The 20,203-nt window shown below is 34.8% G+C and overlaps 1 protein-coding gene across 3 annotated transcripts in view; it reads right to left on the reverse strand.

Annotated features, from left to right (window-relative positions):
* Positions 1-20,203, reverse strand: part of DHX40 (DEAH-box helicase 40) — a 42,321-nt gene that overhangs the window by 14,173 nt on the left and 7,945 nt on the right. For 2 of the 3 annotated variants that reach the window (XM_057715465.1, XM_057715464.1), the window contains exons 8-12: positions 12,759-12,858; positions 10,900-10,986; positions 10,581-10,763; positions 5,603-5,683; positions 4,816-4,973 (exon numbers count right to left, since the gene is read on the reverse strand). In XM_057715465.1, coding sequence (XP_057571448.1) covers positions 4,816-4,973; positions 5,603-5,683; positions 10,581-10,763; positions 10,900-10,986; positions 12,759-12,858 — 609 coding nt within the window. The remainder of the gene's footprint in view (positions 1-4,815; positions 4,974-5,602; positions 5,684-10,580; positions 10,764-10,899; positions 10,987-12,758; positions 12,859-20,203) is intronic. The other variant, XM_057715466.1, reaches the window with a different exon arrangement.

Here is a 20,203-nt window from a genome sequence, read left to right on the forward strand (position 1 = left end):
GATCATGCAATCCAAAGAACAAAGCTAAAAAAAAGAAGAAAAATGAGCAGAGATATATGGGACACCATTAGGCACACCAACATAAGCATAATGGAAATGCCAGTAAAAGAGGAGAAATAGGCAGAAAAAAATTTGAGAAAATAATGGCTGAAAAATTCCAAAATTTGATGAAAAACATTTATCTACACATTCAAGAAGCTTAATGAATTCCAAGTAGGATAAAAGCAAAGTGATCCATAGATATATAATAGACAAAATACTGAAAGGAGCAAGAGAAAATTTACTTATTGTGCACAAAAGAACTTCAATAAAATTAACAATTGACTTCTCAACAGAAATAACAGAGGCCAAAAGAGTGTGGGATGATACACCTGTAATGCTGAAAGAAAACCACTGTTAACTAAGAATCCTATATCCAGCAAAACTATCTTGCAAAATGAAAGCAAAATAAAGGCATTTCTGGATAACAAAACCTGAGAGAATTCATTGCTGGCACACCTGCCTTAAAATTAATAATAAAAGAAGTTATTCAGGATGAAAGGCAATGATGCAAGATAATAATCTGAATGACGCTAAAAAAGAGCACTAGTAAAAGTTAATATGTAGGTAAATTTTTATAAAAGGGTATAATATTCCTTCTATTCCCCTGTATATTTAAAAAGAAATTGCATGAAACATTATCTATAAAATTGTATTGTTGGGCCTATAACATAGAAATATAATATATTTGACAACAGCAACATGGGTATTACCTACTTTTTTAAAAAGGGCCAAAATCAGTATCTAAGGAAAATAAACCTAATCTTAAGTCTGATGACAACAGACAAGGCCACTGCTTCACAATTATATTTTCATTGCATGGAATTTAGAAACACTGATAAATCTCTGTGTTACCTGAGTGCTTTCAGCATAATTCACGTTTCATATCCATTAACATCACTGACATCAAGTACTTAACAAAGGCAAGACTTACTCAAAAATTTCCCATCAAATTAAAGCACAGATTACAAGACATATTCCTATTCGCTATTATCTCAATATTCTAAAGAATTAGACTGACCTATGTCCATAGATATCTAAGGCCAAGTATTAGGCTAGCAAAGGGAAGTCTCCCTTTTCCTGGAGTTGCTAAAGTGTAGATCCCAAATAAAGGCCTTCAAGATACCAAAAACCACCTCAAGGACTTAATAAAAAAAACAAAGAGCACATAATTAAAACCTAAGACCTGAACAACCTGAAAGGCTGAGAGTCAACAATCCACCCACAGACAGAGAGTTCTAAATAAGAATTTTAAAACCAATACCTAGACTTTTACTTCTAGCTATGGAAAAGACCTAATTTTTATTTTCTTCTCTTATCTTCTTTCAAAGACATATGAAGCCTTAAGGGAAAAATTATAATACTGTATTGTGGGGCTTATAATGTATGTAAATATAATATATGTGACAACAATAGCACAAATGATGGGGGAGTAAATGGAACTAAAGTGTTCCAAGGTTTCTTACACTGTACATGAAGCAATATTAACTTTGAGTAAATTTTAATTAAAGATGTAAATTATAATCCCTAGAGCAAGGATACGTTAAGAAATGGCAAAAAAACAGCAAAAGGTTCAACACAATCCCTATCAAAATTCTTAGCAGGCTTATTTTGAAGAAATTAATAAAATCCAACTCCCTGGTTTTACAAATGAAAAATGAAGTTCAGAAAAACTAGGCCAACAGTCAGGTAATTAGGTAGCAGTGAGTCAGGTTAGAATCCTGATCTCTTGACCCCCACTTCAATACGCTGTAAACATAGTTTTCAGAAGGAGTATTTTTAGCTTTGATACTACCTAATGAAAGCCAGCCAACCTTATTTACTGCAGATAGTATTTTACTAGGAAAAAAAACCCAAAAAACTGCAATTAGGGTACTACTGGAATCAAAATTCTGACACTTAAAAAACTACACTGCAATCTATTTGGGATAGGTAGCACACTGATTAAACTACAGAGTATTTTTTTTTAAGTATACAATTTGATTTTTTTTCTTATTAGTCATCTGTTTTATACATATTAATGTATATATGTAATCCCAATCTCCCAATTCATCCCATCCCAATCACCCCCCCCCCCCCCCCCGCTTACCCCCTTGGTGTCCATATGTTTATTCTCTACACGTGTCTCTACTTCTGTCTTGCATAGCAGTTGATCAACTACAGAGTATTTTTATAGAAAAACGTATCTTCCTTTATAATCATCACAATAATAAATCAATCTGGACCCAACACTCAGTCATAAAGGGATATGGCCAGTGAGATAGCACACTATTGTTAGTTTTGGTTGCAGGCAAGATATACTATCTACTCAGAAGCTCCTTGGAAAAAAAAATTGTGACCCCCACCCGTCCACCCCCCAACCCTAGAAGAAAAGTTCACATGTGATGAACTAAGTTGTATCCCATACTGACACACCAAGAAAGGAAAGAAGGGCTTCCCTGGTGGTGCAGTGGTTGGGAATCCGCCTGCCAACGCAGGGGACACAGTTGCGATTCTTGGTCCGGGAAGATCCCACGTGCCGTGGAGCAACTAAGCCCATGCGCCACAACTGCTGAGCCTGCGCTCTAGAGCCCTCGAGCCGCAACTATTGAGCCCTTGTGCCACAACTACTGAAGCCCATGCACTTAGAGCCTGTGCTCCACAGCAAAAGAATCCACTACAATGAGGAGCCCACGCACCACAATGAAGAATAGCCCCCACTCGCTGCAACTAGAGAAAGCCCGTGTGCAGCAATGAAGACCCAAAGCAGCCAAAAATTAATAAATAAATAAATTAATTTAAAAAAAAAGGAAAGAAGCAGAAGTCTAAAGACATGGAAACCTCAAAACAATTCTCTAAGGGTACAAGGGCTGAACTACCGTTTCTTTTGATTGTAGAAAAAAGGTTAATATATTACTAATGTATTATAACAGGGCAAAGGTTCACCATACTATCTTTCTTTACCAGTGAAAGGAAATTAACTTTCAGCCAGGAATGTTACATACTCCCTATTTCAAAAAACTAAGTTAAAGGATAATAAAATGAAAAAAAACTGTTTATCTTTAGTTTCATGTCCCATAGGGCATGAAAAAACATTCAGTAATTTAAAAAAATGTTCAGTGAATTACTGGAGATCTCAATAAACAGACATTCCATGTACATGGATAGAAAGACAATACTATCAGGATGTCACTTCTTTCCTGTTTGATCTATGATTCAATATAATCTCAATTAAAGTCTCAGAAAGTTATTTTGTGGATATCAACAAACCGGTTTTAAAATTTATATAGAAAGGGAAAAGACCCAGAATAGTCAAAACAATATTGAAGGGGAAGAGGAAAGCTGGAGAAATAATCCTATCCAAGTTCAAGAGTTACTATAAAGCTTCAATAATCAAGACACTGTGGTATTGACAGGAGAATAGGAAACAGATCAGTGGAACAGAATACCAGGCCCAGAAACAGAGGCACACAAATTCAGTCAAATGAACACTGACAAAGGAGCAAAGGAATTACAATGGAGAAAGGAGTCTTTTGAATAAATGGAGCTGGAACAAAAGAACATCAACTACCACAAGATGACAAAGGAGAACATCTAGATGAACTTAGGTATGGTGATGACTTTCCAGATGTAACACAAAGGCATGACCCATCAAAGAAGTAACTGATAAGCTAGACTTCATTAAAATTAAAAACTTCTGCTCTGTGAAAGACAATGTCAAGAAAATGAGAAAACAAGTCACAGACTGGGAGAAAATATTTGTAAAAGACACTTCTCTTAAAGAACTGTTATCCAATACATACAATGAACTCTTAAAACTCAACAATAAGAAAACAAACAACCTTATTAAAAAAGACTGGAACAAACACCTCACCAAAGAAGATGCACAAATGGCAAATGAGCATACGAAAAGATGGTTAACATCACATGTCATCAGGGATCTGCAAATTAAAACAACAATGAAATACCACTACACACTTATTAGAATGGCCAAAATCCAAAACAATGCCAACAGCAAAAGCTGTTGAGGATGTGGAGCAACAGGAATCTCAGGCTCATTGCTGGTGGGAATGCAAAATGCTGCAGACACTTTGGAAGATAGTCTAGCAGTTTCTTACAAATCTAAACATATTCTTGTCTTACAATTCGGCAATGAGTTGAAAATCGATGTTCACACAAAAACGTGCACACAAAAACGTGCACACAAATGTTTATAGCAGCTTTATCCATAACTGCCAAAACTTGAAAGCAACCAAGATGTCCTTCAATAGGTGAATGCATAAACAAATTGCACACAATGGAAATTTACTCAGCAATAAAAAGATATGAGCTATCATGCCACAAAAAGACATGGAGGAACCGTAAAAGCACATTGCTAAGGAAGTCCATCTGAAAAAACTACATATTGTATGATTCCAACTATGTGGCATCCTGGAAAAGGCAAAATTATGACAACAGTAAAAAGATCAGTGGTTGCTAAGAGTTGGAAGGATGTAGGAATGACTAGGTGGGACACAGGAAATGTTTAGGGAGGTGAAACTATTCTGCACAATATTTCGATGGTGAGTATGTCATTATAGATTTGTCAAAACCCATAGAATTTACAATACAGTGATTCCTTAGTTAATAATAATGTATCAATATTGGCTTATTAATCGTAACAAAGGTACCACACTAATGAAAGATGTTAATAATAGGGAAAACTCTGTACCTTCCCTCAATTTTTCTAGAAAAGTAAAACTACTCTAAAAAATAAAATCTATTAATTAAAAAAAAACTCATCAATAAAATTCTTACCAGGTCTAATGAAGACATTTTCCACAGACAACATTGCTGCTATTGGAAGTAATAGATCTTCACAGTCCAGAGAAGCAGCCTTTATTACTGCACATGTCAGATGTGGAGGGAGAGGAAATTCTACCATAGACAAACCCAATCTGGTCACATGGCCACTCCTTAATGGAAAAAAGTTTTTTAAGTCTTTCAAACTTGGGAGAGTAAAAATGAAATGTTTATCATTCAGAATAAGTCAGATATAATTTAGATTACCTTAAATTACCTCCAGAAATTCAATTCAATATAAGAAATATGATACACTGTGGTCATTGATAAGAGAAACATAAAGATGACAAATTCCTTGCCCTCAGGGCCTATATATCCAAAAAATTAAACAGTAAGGCAGAATAAAGTAGTATAATAAAAGACACACAATGCTACAGAAGCATGGAAAATGTCCTTAAAGAAATGAGACAATGAAAATTACCAAATCTCTTTCCATCACACAATCAAGAGAACAAGGACTCTGGCTCTCTCATCATTTTGATGTACCCAGCATAATGCCTGGCACTGAAATGGTACTCAGAAATTACTGTTACATAATACCAATACTAAACAAAAACAGTTTTATGGTACAATTTCAGAACTGTGGCGAAGAAAGACTGAGGACAAATTCTAATTTCAGGGAAAACATTCAATTCAAACATATCACTTTCTAATGATAAAGGAAAGTATTAAGAACGGTATTTTAAAAAGAGATTAACATCTATTGTGGTTGGTTTTGTTTTAGTTTTGTTTTGTTTTTTACCTGTCAATAGCATCACACTGGTAAAGTTGTTTAAGAGCTTCCAAAATAAGTCTCTCATTAGGTGGATCCAAATAGGGAAACCTGTGTTTAAATGAGACATAAAATGAGATTTCATTCCTTGAACATGGCAAGATTTTACACAGACTTGAAAAATTCCTTTAAAAGGTTTTACTTCTGTTTTTCAAGTCTTCCTTTTCTCTTTTTTTCTTTCTAAGCATTCTATGATTGTGATCAGCATTCAGCAAAGGAGGAAATTTTTTATGAATCATATGCTTCTATTTAACTCAAGAAGCCCTTTCTGATTCCCCCTTAGCTGGAACACTCTCACCATTCCTCTTTACTTATCTTAACCCTTCGCCATTCCTCATAGCCAATGTCAAGTCTACATTGTTTTGTAATCTGTAATTTTTATTACAATCTTATAAAACAGTGAAGAAAAAATCAACTGAAAGTGGTTAAAAATTACAAATTATTTAATAGTACCTCAAAATGGTTTTTGATGAAATTATAAATATCTTCAATTAATTTTACCAACTTGCTTTATTGTGTGTATGGATATGTATGTACTTATTTTCTCCTGAACTATCTGCAAACAAGTTGCAAATATAATGCCAATTTACCCCAAAAATATTTCAGGCTGCATCCCCTCAAAAGAAGGACATTCTCTTACATGCCACAATATCATTAAACAACATAAGACAATTAACAATATTCACAAAGGATGGTATGACTATTGAGAGATGCCTCTAAAACATGGGATCTATTTCACACTTGAAAATAAATATTTCTTTAAATATGGAAAAAAATAATATTCACAATGGACAGCAGAGTGGCATACAACCAAGAATGAATATATATCCCCCCACCCCAGGAACAATAACTTAATATTATTCTGCACTGGATTATTTTTTCCACCATTAGTTTTGAGATGATAAATCATCCATTCCAATTTCTCACCTTGAAAAAGGTCCAACAGAGGACAAAAGGTCCAATACCTTACACAAAAGTCCATTCCAGGATTGACAGCTCTACTTAAAAACAAACAAAAATCGGGTAGTCTGTTCTACAGTCACCTTTCCTACAACTTGTACCAACAAGTCCTGGTATCTGCTAGAAGAAGAGTTGGCAAGCACTTTCTAAAGAAGACCAGATAGTAAATATTTTCGGTTTTATAGGCCATATGGTCTCTGTCACAATTACTCAACTCTACTGCTGAAGCAAAAGCAGCCATACGTAAATGAATGGGCACGGTTGTGTTCCAATAAAATTTTATTTACAAAAACAGGGAGCCTGGGCCATATTTTGCGACCCCATCCTAGGCAAACACCAAACTAGTCAGCTTCCTCTTCTAAATAAGAGCCATTTTAGGTTTGTAAAAACTACAATTATTTCTATCCCTTGATTATACCAATTACCAATTCTGTCAAACTCTCCTTGCATTATTTGTTTTCTAAGAGACCCACCATACTGCTAAAAAATTAGCAGTTTTTAGAAACAATCTAGTTTGTCAAACTCCTAATAAAACTCTATGACATGCAAAACTGAACTCCAAATGTAGAGTGACCAACACAGAACAGGAATGCTATAATTCCCAATCATTTGGACATTGCAGTCTACTAATATAATCAAAGTTTATGCCAGTGGGATTTTTAAAAATTTTTTAACAGAATAATAATTGCAAGCTCATATTAAGTTTGCGGTGATCTGATCATTTCAGATCTTTTCCACACTGAATTTCTTCAATGTGCAACCAAAACATAGGATTTAAGATGTACCCTTTCAGACTTTTACTTTGTTGGTTTTTGCCCAAGGTTCTGGCCTACTGAGACCATTCTAAATCTTGGTTTTAATCATTTACCCACTAGATATGAAGATATTTTCCAAAAATCTGGTAATCATGACTTCAATATCTTTAGTTAATATTTTCATTAAAAATGCTTATCAGGAAAGAGTGAAATTCAGTATACTACCAATGAAACCTCCATCAAGGCTTGGTGAGCAATTAATCAATACTTTCTTGATTTGGTTATTTGGCAACTACACCCTAATTCAGCAATACTGTCACATTCTTATTCACAAAGATGTCAAACGTAATCTTGTAAATACTGTGTTGAAAACAAGAGATATTAGGTTATTATACAATAAATTCTTGTGGTGCATCCATTATGTGGATGGTCCTGTCTTCAAACTGAAAAGGAAATGGTTTATGATGACATATTCTTTCTGAACCATTCTGATTCACACTGATGATTACAAATCAACATTACATTCTCTTAAACCATTTTCTAATAAACTATGCTAGAATTTGCTAAGAATCAATGTCAAGCTTACTGGGCAGTTGTTTCTATAACCTGCCCTTTTCCTAAATGGAAAATTTATTTTTTTAGTTTCTCACAATTTTCTGGTAACCTGTTCTGCATAATTTCTCAGAGACAGCCCACAATATCTCTGACATTTTATCTGCAAGTTCTTTTAGTACCATGGAAATAATGTCTAAAGCCACAAGACAAACTTATTTATGGTCGTTAGGTTTTCTCTCATTTTATTTCCTAATCTATATTGGTCATCAATTCCTTCTAATCTAGATTTGTTTTTCAGTTTTAAAATCATTCTTAATGGAAGAGAAAAGGGAAGCAAAATAATAACTGACAAGATCCATTTTCTTTCTGTCACCAATGAATACTATACCATCTATCCCAAATTCTGGTTCTACCTGTCCATATTCTGCACACATCTTTAAAAGAGCAGGGAGATACAACATGATAAATATAATTATCACTGCTGTATGTTATATACGAAAGCTGTTAAGAGAGTAAATCCTAAGAATTCTCATCCGGAGGAAAAAAAAATTTTTCCTATTTCTTTAATTTTTTAAAAATATTTATCTATTTATTGGCTACGTTGGGTCTTCGTTGCTGCACATGGGCTTTCTCTAGTTGCGGTGAGTGGGGGCTACTCTTTGTTGTGGTGCCCAGGCTTCTCAGTGCAGTGGCTTCTCTTTGTTGTGGAGCACAGGCTCTAGGCGCATGGGCTTCAGTAGTTACGGCACATGGGCTCAGCAGTTGCGGTGCATGGGCTTAGTTGCTTCTCGGCATGTGGGATCTTCCTGGACGAGGGCTCAAACCCATGTCCCCTGCATTGGCAGGTGGATTCTTAACCACTGGGCCACCAGAGAAGTCCCTATTTCTTTAATTTTTTATCTGTATGAGATAATGGATGTTCACTAAACTTATTGTGGTAATCATTTTATGATGTATATAAGTCATTATGCTGTACTCCTTAAACTTATACAGTGCTATATGTCAATTACACCTCAATAAAACTGGGAGAAAAAAAGGAGACGTAGGGAAGAGAAGTCTTTTTTTTTTTCCCCTGGTCTTTAGCATTTTAAGAACTTTCAGTACATTCTAAGTCTTTTTTTTTTAAGATTTATTTATTTATTTTTATTTTTTATTTTTGACTGAGTTGGGTCTCTGTTGCTCTGCGTGGGCTTTCTCTAGTTGCGGTGTGTGGGCTTCTCATTGTGGTGGCTTCTCCTGTTGCAGAGTACAGGCTCTAGGCATTCCAGTTTCAGTAGTTGCAGCACGCAAGCTCTAGAGTGCAGGCTCAGCAGCTGTGGCACACGGGCTTCGTTGCTCCACGGCATGTGGGATACTCCTGGCCCAGGGATCAAAACCGGGTCCCCTGCATTGGCAGGTGAATTCTTAACCACTGTGCCACCAGGGAACTCCCAGTACATTCTAAGTCTTAAAACTTAAGATGGAAAAATATTTCAGTGCAGATGATATTAAGTAATTATTGTTCCTTTTTCTAATACATATTTATTCTTGGTTATATGCTGTTCTGTTAGCTTTTATAAATATTATTTTTAAATATGGGTTCAACTGTTTGGCCATTTAGATTTCTTTATGTGGCTTTTCTTTCTCATTGGTATCATTTATGATAACATTTAGAATTTTATGTATTTGCTCTTCTCTTTCTAGGACTTAGTCTCACTAGAAAATCTCTAGTCTTGGGACTTCGCTGGTGGTCCAGTAGGTAAGACTCCACACTCCCCAGGTTCAAACCCTGGTCAGGGAACTAGATCCTGCATGCCACAACTAAGAAGTCCATATGGCACGACGGAAAAAAAGATCCCTCATGCTGCAGCTGAACATTCTGCAATGAAGACCCGGTGCAGCCAAAATAAATAAATTAATTAATTAAAAAGAAAAAGAAAGAAAATATCTATCTTCTGATAATAACTATGAAAAAGAAATCTTAGCTGGCTTTCCAAGAGTATACAATACATATTTGGATGCACCTAGTAATTACTTCCCTTCTTATTATGAATTTAAAGAATGTATGGTCACTTTCTCGCAAGGTTCCTGACACTTTAACATTCCCAGACAATTAAGATCAAAATTAAGACCAAGGCAATACTTCCTTTTATTATTTCTCCTACCATAAATTTCCAAATATGAAATTTCAAACCCCTACAATATTCTGCCCTATACTAATTATATAGTTTAACATTTAACTAATTTAACAGTTGTTCTATTCTTTGCTTCATGTCTGAATCTCGTTTCCCCATTATGATTTAAGCTTAGTGAAAGCAAAAATCTACTAAAGAATATTATTCTGTCTCTCATGGTACTTGGTATCATGCTGGCTGTACAAAAGATGCTACCAAAAAAATAAAAACAAAAAAACCCAACATTTTCTGAGTGGAATTAGAGTCATTGTATACCCTTCATTACAGATAAACAGTGATCACTAAATGACCCAAATAAACATCAGCATGAAACATTCCAATCAGCCAAAGTTAAAATATGAGCAAAGGATTAAATTCCAGTAAAGCAATGCAAAGGAGCCTTTTATTTGGGGTTTAGTTGAACCTTGAAATGTACTGACATATGAGTCAAATACTTCAAAAAAACTTCTGAGGAATAACCTGACTTCCTAACAAATTTTTTCTTTTTTCAAGTTGCCTACATACCTTATTACATCGTGTATGGCAAGGCACTTTAAGGTCAGAACTACAGATGTCAAACTAGTTCTCTTAATCTCGGGGATCACATGGTCGGGCATACACTGGTTCCAAAAATCTTTACTATAGATTCGAAAGCATTTTCCTGAGGAAGTCCTGCCAGCTCGGCCACTTCGCTGTAAGGCCTCACTCCTTTAGAAGAAGAAGAAAAAAAAAGTCCCCAAAATGTTCTGTGATTTTTCTAAGTAATTCACCTCCTTCCCCAAACCAATTAGAAATTACCTAATCAACTGTTCATTGAACAAAAAGGCTTAACACAAAGACTTACTTTGAAATTGGAACCACCTCTAGGATGTCCAGTCCTAATCTGGGATTGTGATTTAACTGCTTCACAAAGCCACCATCTACCACATATCTAAGGATAATGAAAAAAAGTTAAGTTTCTAGAAAATAAGGAAAGACTTGTTAATTTTTAACCACTATGGATACTCCTTTTAAGTCGCAATGACTTGTAAGTTAAGGATAAAACTTGAAAGTCAAGAAATTGGAACCCCCGTACACTACTACTGGAAATGTAAAATGGTTCAGCCAATGTGGAAAATGGTTTGGAGGGTCCTCAAAACATTAAACATAGAATTACCATATGACCCAGAAGCTCCATTCCTAGGTATACACCCAAAAGAACTGAAAACACGCACTCAACAAATACTTGTAGACATATGTTCATAGTAGCACTGTAAGAGGACTGCAAGAGACAAAAGGTAGAAACAGCCTAAATGTCCACTAACCATTAAGGGATGAAAGGATGAACAAATTATGGTATATACATATAACAGAATATTACTCAGCCATAGAAAGGAATGAAGTACTGATACATGCTACCACATGGATGAACCTCAAAAAACATGCTGAGTGGAAGAAACCAGGCACAAAAGGTCACATATCGTATGATTCCATTTATATGAAATATCCAGATTAGGAGAGCCATAGAAACAGAAAGTGGTAGTTGCCAGGAGCTGGGGTGGAGCCACAAATGGGAAGCAACTCCTTACAGTGTACAGGTTTTTATTTGGGGGTGATGAAATGTTTTATTTAGAACTAGATAGAGGTGGTGGTTGCACAATATCATATATGTGATAAATACTACTTATTCACTTTTCACTGTTAATTTTATGTTCTCTCATAAAAAAGCAAACTCAGCTCTAAACCATTCTAACAGCTTCAGAATCTAATTCTAGTTAGCTTTTAACAATAGCACTTTAAGCCAATTAAATGGAGAACAAGTCAGGTAAAAAACTAAGTTCACAATAGTAGTAAGTCTATCATTCACTAAGGGAACATTCTGAAACATGCTATTTAATGACTTTTACCTTTGCTGGAAACAGAAAATTTCAGAGGTTAATTTACTCAAGAGAGCTGCTCATCTAATCCCTTAGTGAAACAATTATTTTTAAAGTAAAAGAGAAAAGCAGAGGAAATTAAAACTTCCTCTTAGATCTGGATGACCATTTTCCCCAAAAGAAACATATAGGATCTTTGGGTCAGGTCCAGTCTTCCTGTGGCAGAGACAGACAAACTTAGTTAAGGACATAAAATATATTGGGTAAAAGATAAATATCCAGAAGGAATGCAATTCAACAGTCTGAAAGAACTTCACATTAGCTATGAGTCTAGACTTAAAAACTTCCAAGTGTTTCTCTATAAAATTTACTCAAAAATTTGATGGCATCATTGATTGCACTGAAAAATAAAAGTCCATTTCACAAAAGGGTGAAAAGCAAGAAACAGTACCTCCAGATAAACACTTGGATATACAAAGCTTACTATACGAAATGGAGCTGACAGGTGAGAAGGGAATAGCAGATCATCCTAGGTACCTCCTGGTAATGTAATATAGAAAAACAGGTTTGGCTTCCCATTTAATGAAACCCATGAATCATTACACATAATCTTAAACTGGGGAAGAGAAAGCTACAAGTTGCCAAGTACAGTATTTAAAAAGTGTGAACAGAAATACCATGTGCACCTCCTACTCCATTTCCTATTCAGAGCAATCAATAACTATAAAAAATAAGTGATTATAAGTTAAGTAAGTGAGAAGGGAATTAGTGGAGGGCACAGAGACACAATGCTTTATGATTAGCTAAGTGGCTTCCTCAGCTTTAAAAGGAATTTTAAAAGTTATACCTGATTCCATCTATTGTCAAAGATGTTGCAGAAATATTGGTAGATATGACACATTTTCTAATTCCAGGTGGAGGTGGCAAAAATATTCTTCTCTGTTGATCTAAAATATATGTAAAGAGAAAAAACTAATTTACAACATGTATTTGTCAAACTCAAGTTTTGAAAAACTCATTTCTTTTCATTAAAAGTTGTTTTCTTCATCTCTTCAATTATCTTGAATTCAAAATATAATAGCAAAAACTATTTTTTCCTCATCTTTTTTAAAATCTCTGGATCCAGGGAATCACAAATGATTATTGCTAAAATAAACCCTACAGCAGAGTCCTTTACGTAAGCCATAGCTCCCTTCAAGACTATTTAAAAACTGTGGGTCTCGTCTCCATTAAAAGTCACATATGTACACACACAAAAAAATTTTCAAACAATATCAGGATGTTCAGGGACTCTCTAAAGCCCATCCATGGACTACAGATTAAGAACCTCTCTATGCTTTAAAGATTCATTACCTAAGGCAAGCCCCAGCAGTGATGCTTATAGTATGCATGGTACCTAGGTCCTCTGGCCATAGTTTATGGCACCAAGGATAAACATCTCCCTCCAACTGGGCCAGTTCCACTCTGCTGTGTATTTGGAATAAGGTCCAAGAAATGCTCAATTTGATTAGGCCAGTCTCTTGCAAAGAGGAAAAATGAACTTGTGAACCACAGGGAAGTGACTAATGTATATGGAGGAAAGCTAATCTAAAGAGAAGAAAGAATGAATCAGCCATGAGAGTTCACAAGAGAGTATTTCTGGGTTGCTGGCAATTCCCAGGCCTGGGTGTAAAACAAGCAGAAAGATGGATTTGGCGAGACTTGCCCTCTTGCCAGGTTAAGCAGAGAACAGGACGAGAGAGTTAATGTTTGCAAGAAAATGATTAAGGCATAGGCAAAAGGAGATAAGTGATAAGATAAGTCTCAATGCATTCTGAAAACTGCTGAATTAAGAACAAAAGAGTGAGCTGACAGAAACAGGAAGTAATCGTCAGAAAGATGTTTAAAACTGAGATCAGAAATGATGATAATGACAAAGTCTACAATGTTAAGTTTTTGAATCAGTGGCCATGGTGGGATGAAGGAAAAGATCACTTAAGCTAGAGAGGTCAAGCAAAGGATTTGGGTATATCATTGATTTCAATGACCTCCAAAAATTAGAAGTAATCATTCCAGGGAGTTCACAAGTCAATCTATTGGGGTATGAAAAGAAATTATTATTAGCATGTCTATTTATATTTCTCATAACATCCTTTTGAACTTTTTATTTTATGTGTGTTTACTATTTTATGTTATATGTTAGAACTGTAAGTACATATAAATACTTTAAAAAGAAAAAAAAATTTAAATGCCTGGCTGCATTTGATTTCCACAAGATAGTTGGAAATTTGTTTAGAAAATTCACTCTACTTGAGCAACCTCAAGTTGTTTTCTTTTCAGCAGCCAAGAAAATCTTAACAAAACCTGTTTTTAAATAAAGTACAAAACCTGTTTCAAATAAAATCTTACAAAGATCCATGTATTCCCAATATATAAAAGAGACCAAAGTTGAACTATTACGAGGGAGAAAAGGAGTGGCACAGACAAGCACAATTTTAACATCATGTTACTAGGCCAACTATCTCATTTTATAGATGAGAAAACTAAAGCCCTGAGAGGTCAAGTGGCTTGTCCAGGATTTACATATAGACAGGCAAGTTTAAAACCAAGTCAAGTATTGCTGCTATTCTTCTACATCATTCTGAAATTGATTTACAAGTAAAAAAGTACTAGAAAAGCAGATTATACATAAGTGATAAAAATTATTTTTTAGGTGTTTCTTAAATTTAGGTAGCTCATTTCTTCCAGATGGTTCAAAAGAGTCATACACCACTTTGCAGTTCAAGTTATATGTTTACACATTTATTTATTGTCTATCTATTCTACTACAATGTAGCTTTGTAAGAACAAGGACTTTCTTTTATTCAAGACATATCCCTAGTACCTACAATGCCTGGACCATAGAAAGTACTCAATAAAGTTCAATGAATTGATAAATTTAAAAATGCATGATATAAATAATAAACTGAGATCCTTCTACCTTTGAAATTCCACATCACCCTAAAATTTTACATAAATTAGAAATGTCCATTCCGAGCATATTTATGATCAATTGTTTTTCAATTAACCCATTTCTAAAAGTACCTAATTTCAGTCTTCAGTTCAAGCAGAATTTAAATTTATTTTGTTCATTACAGTCAAAAAGTCCTGAAACTGCTGTTTTGACAAGACTCACGTCTGTTTCACATTTACATTTTACCCACATACTTTCACCATATTCCATAAGTATCAACACATGCCAATTTTAAGTTTGTTTATAAAGGTTTGGGAAAAAGTTAAATATACATATCCTAAAGCACAGTCTCACTTTCCACAAAGAAAAAGAGAAATTGAATATTTTCATTAAGATGTAGCAATTCTTCTGATTACCTCCATGTACCTAATAAGGTACCAGGATATAAATTAACTGGGGGGGGGGGGGGGGGGGGGAGGGATTGGCAAAGAGGCAGAAAGATGTTCCAAAATCTATCAAGAAATAAGGATATTAGGGAGAAACCACTTAACACTCTTAATGGAGAATGGAGTAATGCTCCTAAGATACCTGTGTGTGACATACAATATGTTAAGGCCAAGTGAAACGTCCTCATAGAATTTTTTGTTCTAAATTGATCCCAAAGCAGAAACATGTTTGAGAGAAAGTGTGTGTGTGTGTTTGTGTGTGACAGAGAGAGAGAGAGAGAGATACAGAGAATAAGTGTATAAAAGGAACAAAGTATAAACAGAAACTGTCAATCAAAGGGGGAAAAAAGATGATTCTGGAACAGAATAAAAGAGGTACAACACTGCTCAGCTCAAACTCTACATCCCCCCCAAAGTCTTTTTTGAGTGAGTCAAAAATATCTTGAGAATTCTCAATAACACAACTGAAAATCAAACTTCTGACACAGAGAAAAGGCTTGAGATAATCAGCAAATTCAGTTGAGAAGATAAAGTAACTAGAAGGAAGCTAAAAAATATGGAAGACAGGCAATCCAACATAAGAAAAATTGGTATCCCTGAAGCAGGAAACCAATAAATAGACAAGAGTTATATTCAAAGATATAACACAAGAGAATTTCCTTGAAATAAAGAATTGAATTTGCAGATCAAAAGAGCCACTAAGAATAATTTATCTTGCTTGTGGTGGTAGCTGCACAGGTAGGTACATTGTCAAAACTCATTGAACTATATACGTAAAGCAGGCATAGTTTATTGTATGTAAATTATACCTCAATAAAGTTGATTTTTAAAAAGAGCACATAAAATTCCGGGAAAATTTTACTATAAAACACTCCAAAAAATATTCTAATTAAAACTACTGAACTTTAAGGATAAAAATAGAAAAATTTTCAGGCAATCAGACAGAAAAAGCAAATAACTTACAAGGAGGGGAAAAAAAATCAGGCTGGCCTCAGACTTCTCCGCAGCAACATTCAATGCCAGAAGACAACTGGACAACGTCTACAAAGTTCTAAGGAAAAGAAAGTGTGACCCAAGAACATAAAACCCAGCCAAGATGTAGCTCAAGTATAAAGGCAAAAGCCAGACATTCTTAAACAAAAAAACTACAAAAAGTAATAACACCCAAGAGCCCTTCTATTAAAAAAAAAAAATTAAAATCTATCCAATCTAAAATTAACCAAAAGTAACTTAGAAATGGAAAAACCATGGTAAAAGGATTGACGGTAAATACTGAATACATCTGAACAATATGAAAATAACTAACAAAAATCAGAGGGGGAGGATATAGAAGAATATAAGTACTTAAGTCCTCACCTTTCAAATCAGGCAACAGATAAGATCTCTAATCAAATATAGTCTAAAAAGAAGATATTAACTTCAGCTTAATATTTTTCATCTTTTTAAACTTTAAAGCAATCTTTTATAAAATATTATCTAATGTGGTAAAGATTTACTTGAAGTTAACAATTCCTTCAAGTAAATTCAAGTAAAATTAAATACTTTTTAAGAAAGCAACTAATAGTATAATCTCACTCTTAAAAAAAAAGTATTTCTATCAACCTACCTAACTACTTACTTATCTTTCTACAGGTACACACACACACACACACACACACACACACACAAAGAGATATGAATAATGTTTTTTCTAATGTTAAAGATGGTTATTTCTGGATGGAGTTTGAGGTGACTGCTTTACTTTTACCTTTGTAATATTGTACACTGTTTAAATTCTTTATAATGAAATTGTATCATTTTCCCTCAATTGAGTAATTTTTCTTAAAAAAAAGACACCAACTATGTTAATTCTGCACAGTGGAAAATGAATTTTTTGGGTATTTTCTATACTTTCAAAACTTCTACAAAGGGCAAAAAAGAAAAACAAAGGAGCATATGTAAAAGAAACCCACTTTTGTTTTAAACAAACTAAACAAAATATATCTAAATGTATAGATAAAAAGGTCAGAACAAAAGTATATATTTCTTTTTTAAGACAAAAGAAAATTTTTCCTGTTTGGGGAGACTCAACATAGAGTAAAAATTTTTATGTGAAATTCACTAGCCTTATTCCCCCACATCGTTAACCTTAACACTTAAGGAAACTACTTTAGACACTTGGTACTTGCCATATTGAAGTAATATCTTTGATTTGCAAGCAGAAGAAAGAAAAAAAATATTTTTGGCTTTATGCAATAATCTAAATGAGTAGGTTTTCCCCTTTTAAAATGTGGCACACTAATCCAAGGTAAAGCTCCTCTCCTTTTCTTCATCTATTCTGGAAACACATGTACTGTTAGATCCTCCACTACTGAATAAATAACCAGTTATCAAATGTAGATTCACCATGTGACCTCAGGAACATCACTTAGCCTCTATCTGTAAAATAAAGAAATCTGATTATGCAAAAAAATATATATGGGTATATGTGCATTCTTCTAGAAAAACAGCCACGGTTTTCAGTATTTAAAAAAAAATCTGAGATTCCCACCCTCCACGAAAGGCTAAGAAGCACTGAATTAGATAATTACTTCAGTGCTAAAAGTGTCTAATTCCATGCAAATAATTGTCACTTATAAAGTTACAGGTATATTTCAGTTCATAAATTTTTGTGAGGGTTCAGCTTTCCCTAAATGCATGACAAACCTGAAGGAGTGTAAGATCTAAATAAAAAGGGGAAAGTCAGAAGAAGGAAAAGAGAAACAAGAGGTTTGAGAGAAACAAGAAAAAGGTTGAGACATAGTGTGTGGTACAAGACATTAATAGAATATCCAGCAGAAAGTGAAAAATCTGGAACTCAAGTTAACAAATATTTAATCAGGACTTTTTCAACATATAGTACTTGCCCTCAGGAAGTTCACAATCTCATAGATGGGGCTGAGACAATCGTAACACAAGATAAATGTGTTAAGTGCCACAAGAGGTACAGTAAAGCACTATGAGGTTCAAATGAAGAAGAGATAAAAGCCAGTTGCGAGGAGGGGAATCTGGAAAGGTTTTTATGAAATGGGTTGCACCTGTGAAACAAAATAGCAGAATTTCAACCAGTGAGATGGGAGAATAAAAGGGAAAGGAGGAGCTCAAGTTCAGGAAAGAGCAAACACAGGGTCACAAAAATGCTGCAGGAAGAAAAGGAATCAAAAATACCTCTTACATTTTGAGCTTGAGTGAACATCACAAAGGGTGGGGGTTGGGGGAGTTCAGCCCAAGGAGCAGGGTCATATAACCCTGGTAGTAGAAGGGATACCACAGCACCTCTTTACATTTGACAGGCGAGAATTTTTTATGTCAAGTAGGGAGGTATTTTAAGATGTCCCTTTAAAACAGTCAGCCACCCTCATGGCTAGCCTAGAAACAAGAGCAAATATAAAATATCCAACTCATAATTTTTACCTATTCACTAAACCTAGGGCCATTCGTACGTACCCCCTCACTCCAGGCTTATAAGCAGGAAACCCTTCTTCCCTCTCCTCACACCCAAATGCAAGTTTTCTGTTCCTGAAGCTACTAGGAAATAAAGGAAATAACATTATAATAGTGTCTCTCCCCAGAACCCAAAGTAGCAATAATAAAGAAAATAAGTGCTATATTGTATTTACCAGCCTTAGAAAGAAAGCCTTAGATACCAGGAACCTGCCACTCTCTCCCTACTTCATCCAACTCCACCTCACCTGTACCTACTACCTCATCAGCTCCATCTGAACGCATCTTTGCACTGTTATCAACTGCTACAATAAATACTGTTATGATCATAAAGGATCACCAGTAGCTCACCCTTACAGTGCCCTTGGAAAAAGAAGGGAAACTAAAATAAACAAACAAAACCCTTCGGTAATGGCTCTACTCACACCCACTCCCACATCTTTACCATTTACACATATACACCAACAAAGAAAATAACATACACTGGGAATTAAGACTGAAAGCTGGTTGAAGTCATATTGGAAGGATAATGAATGCCAAGTTATTAAGTTAGCATTTTAATTCAGCTGGTGATAGGAAATGGCTGAAGGTACCCAACAGGAGACTGACACAATCAGAGCTGTGATTCCGGAGAATTATGTTTATCATGGCAGGTAGGATGGTAAATTATACAGGGAAAACAAGTTAGCAGGATATGTTAACAACTCAGGAAAGCAAATTGAGGATCCCAATTGTAATGATGACAATGAGGGAAAAAAAAGAAAAATAAATGATCTGGACAAGATAAAGGTAAAAGAAAACCTGTAGGAGTTGCCACTTATTTGGACTGTATGATCTAGGATATGATGCACAGACCAGAAAGCCCTGTGAGACCCAGGAGGTCTAGAGTGCAGGAGATTGAACTAGAGACAGCTTTCAGGAGTCATCACAAAGTGACAGGTGAATCCTAAGAGCCAACCTCTCCAAAGTAGAGAATTCTAAGAAAGCAGCAAGCTAAGGATGAAACCTTAGGAAATAGTCACATTCAGAGGGGAAAAAAGGCCAGGGAGGGTGGGAAGGCAATAGCCTTATAGAAATAGTGGTCAGGAGAACCAAATAATTATCCTAGACAACAGTATTTAAGGAGACTTATTATTAACACAAAGTCAAAATACAAACTAATAGAAAAAGCCATGAGATTTGAGGAATAGGAGGTCACTAGCAACCTTTAATAGTATAAAAACTGAATTTCAGGAAGATAAGCAAGAAGCAATGGCAGATAGAGAACATTATTTTCAACATGGCAGTAAGATGAAAAGAATGAAATTATTTACTTTATATAGAAAAAGAAAATATATATATATTTTAACAGTTAACAACAAAGCAACTGTAACAGGTTTTGAATTACCTTATCAGTTACAAAGTAAATTATAAAAGAGTCAGATAAAATCTCAAAAAAACAATGAGAACATC

This window comes from Hippopotamus amphibius, chromosome 17 (assembly GCF_030028045.1).
Source record: "Hippopotamus amphibius kiboko isolate mHipAmp2 chromosome 17, mHipAmp2.hap2, whole genome shotgun sequence".
NCBI classification, from domain to species: domain Eukaryota; kingdom Metazoa; phylum Chordata; class Mammalia; order Artiodactyla; family Hippopotamidae; genus Hippopotamus; species Hippopotamus amphibius.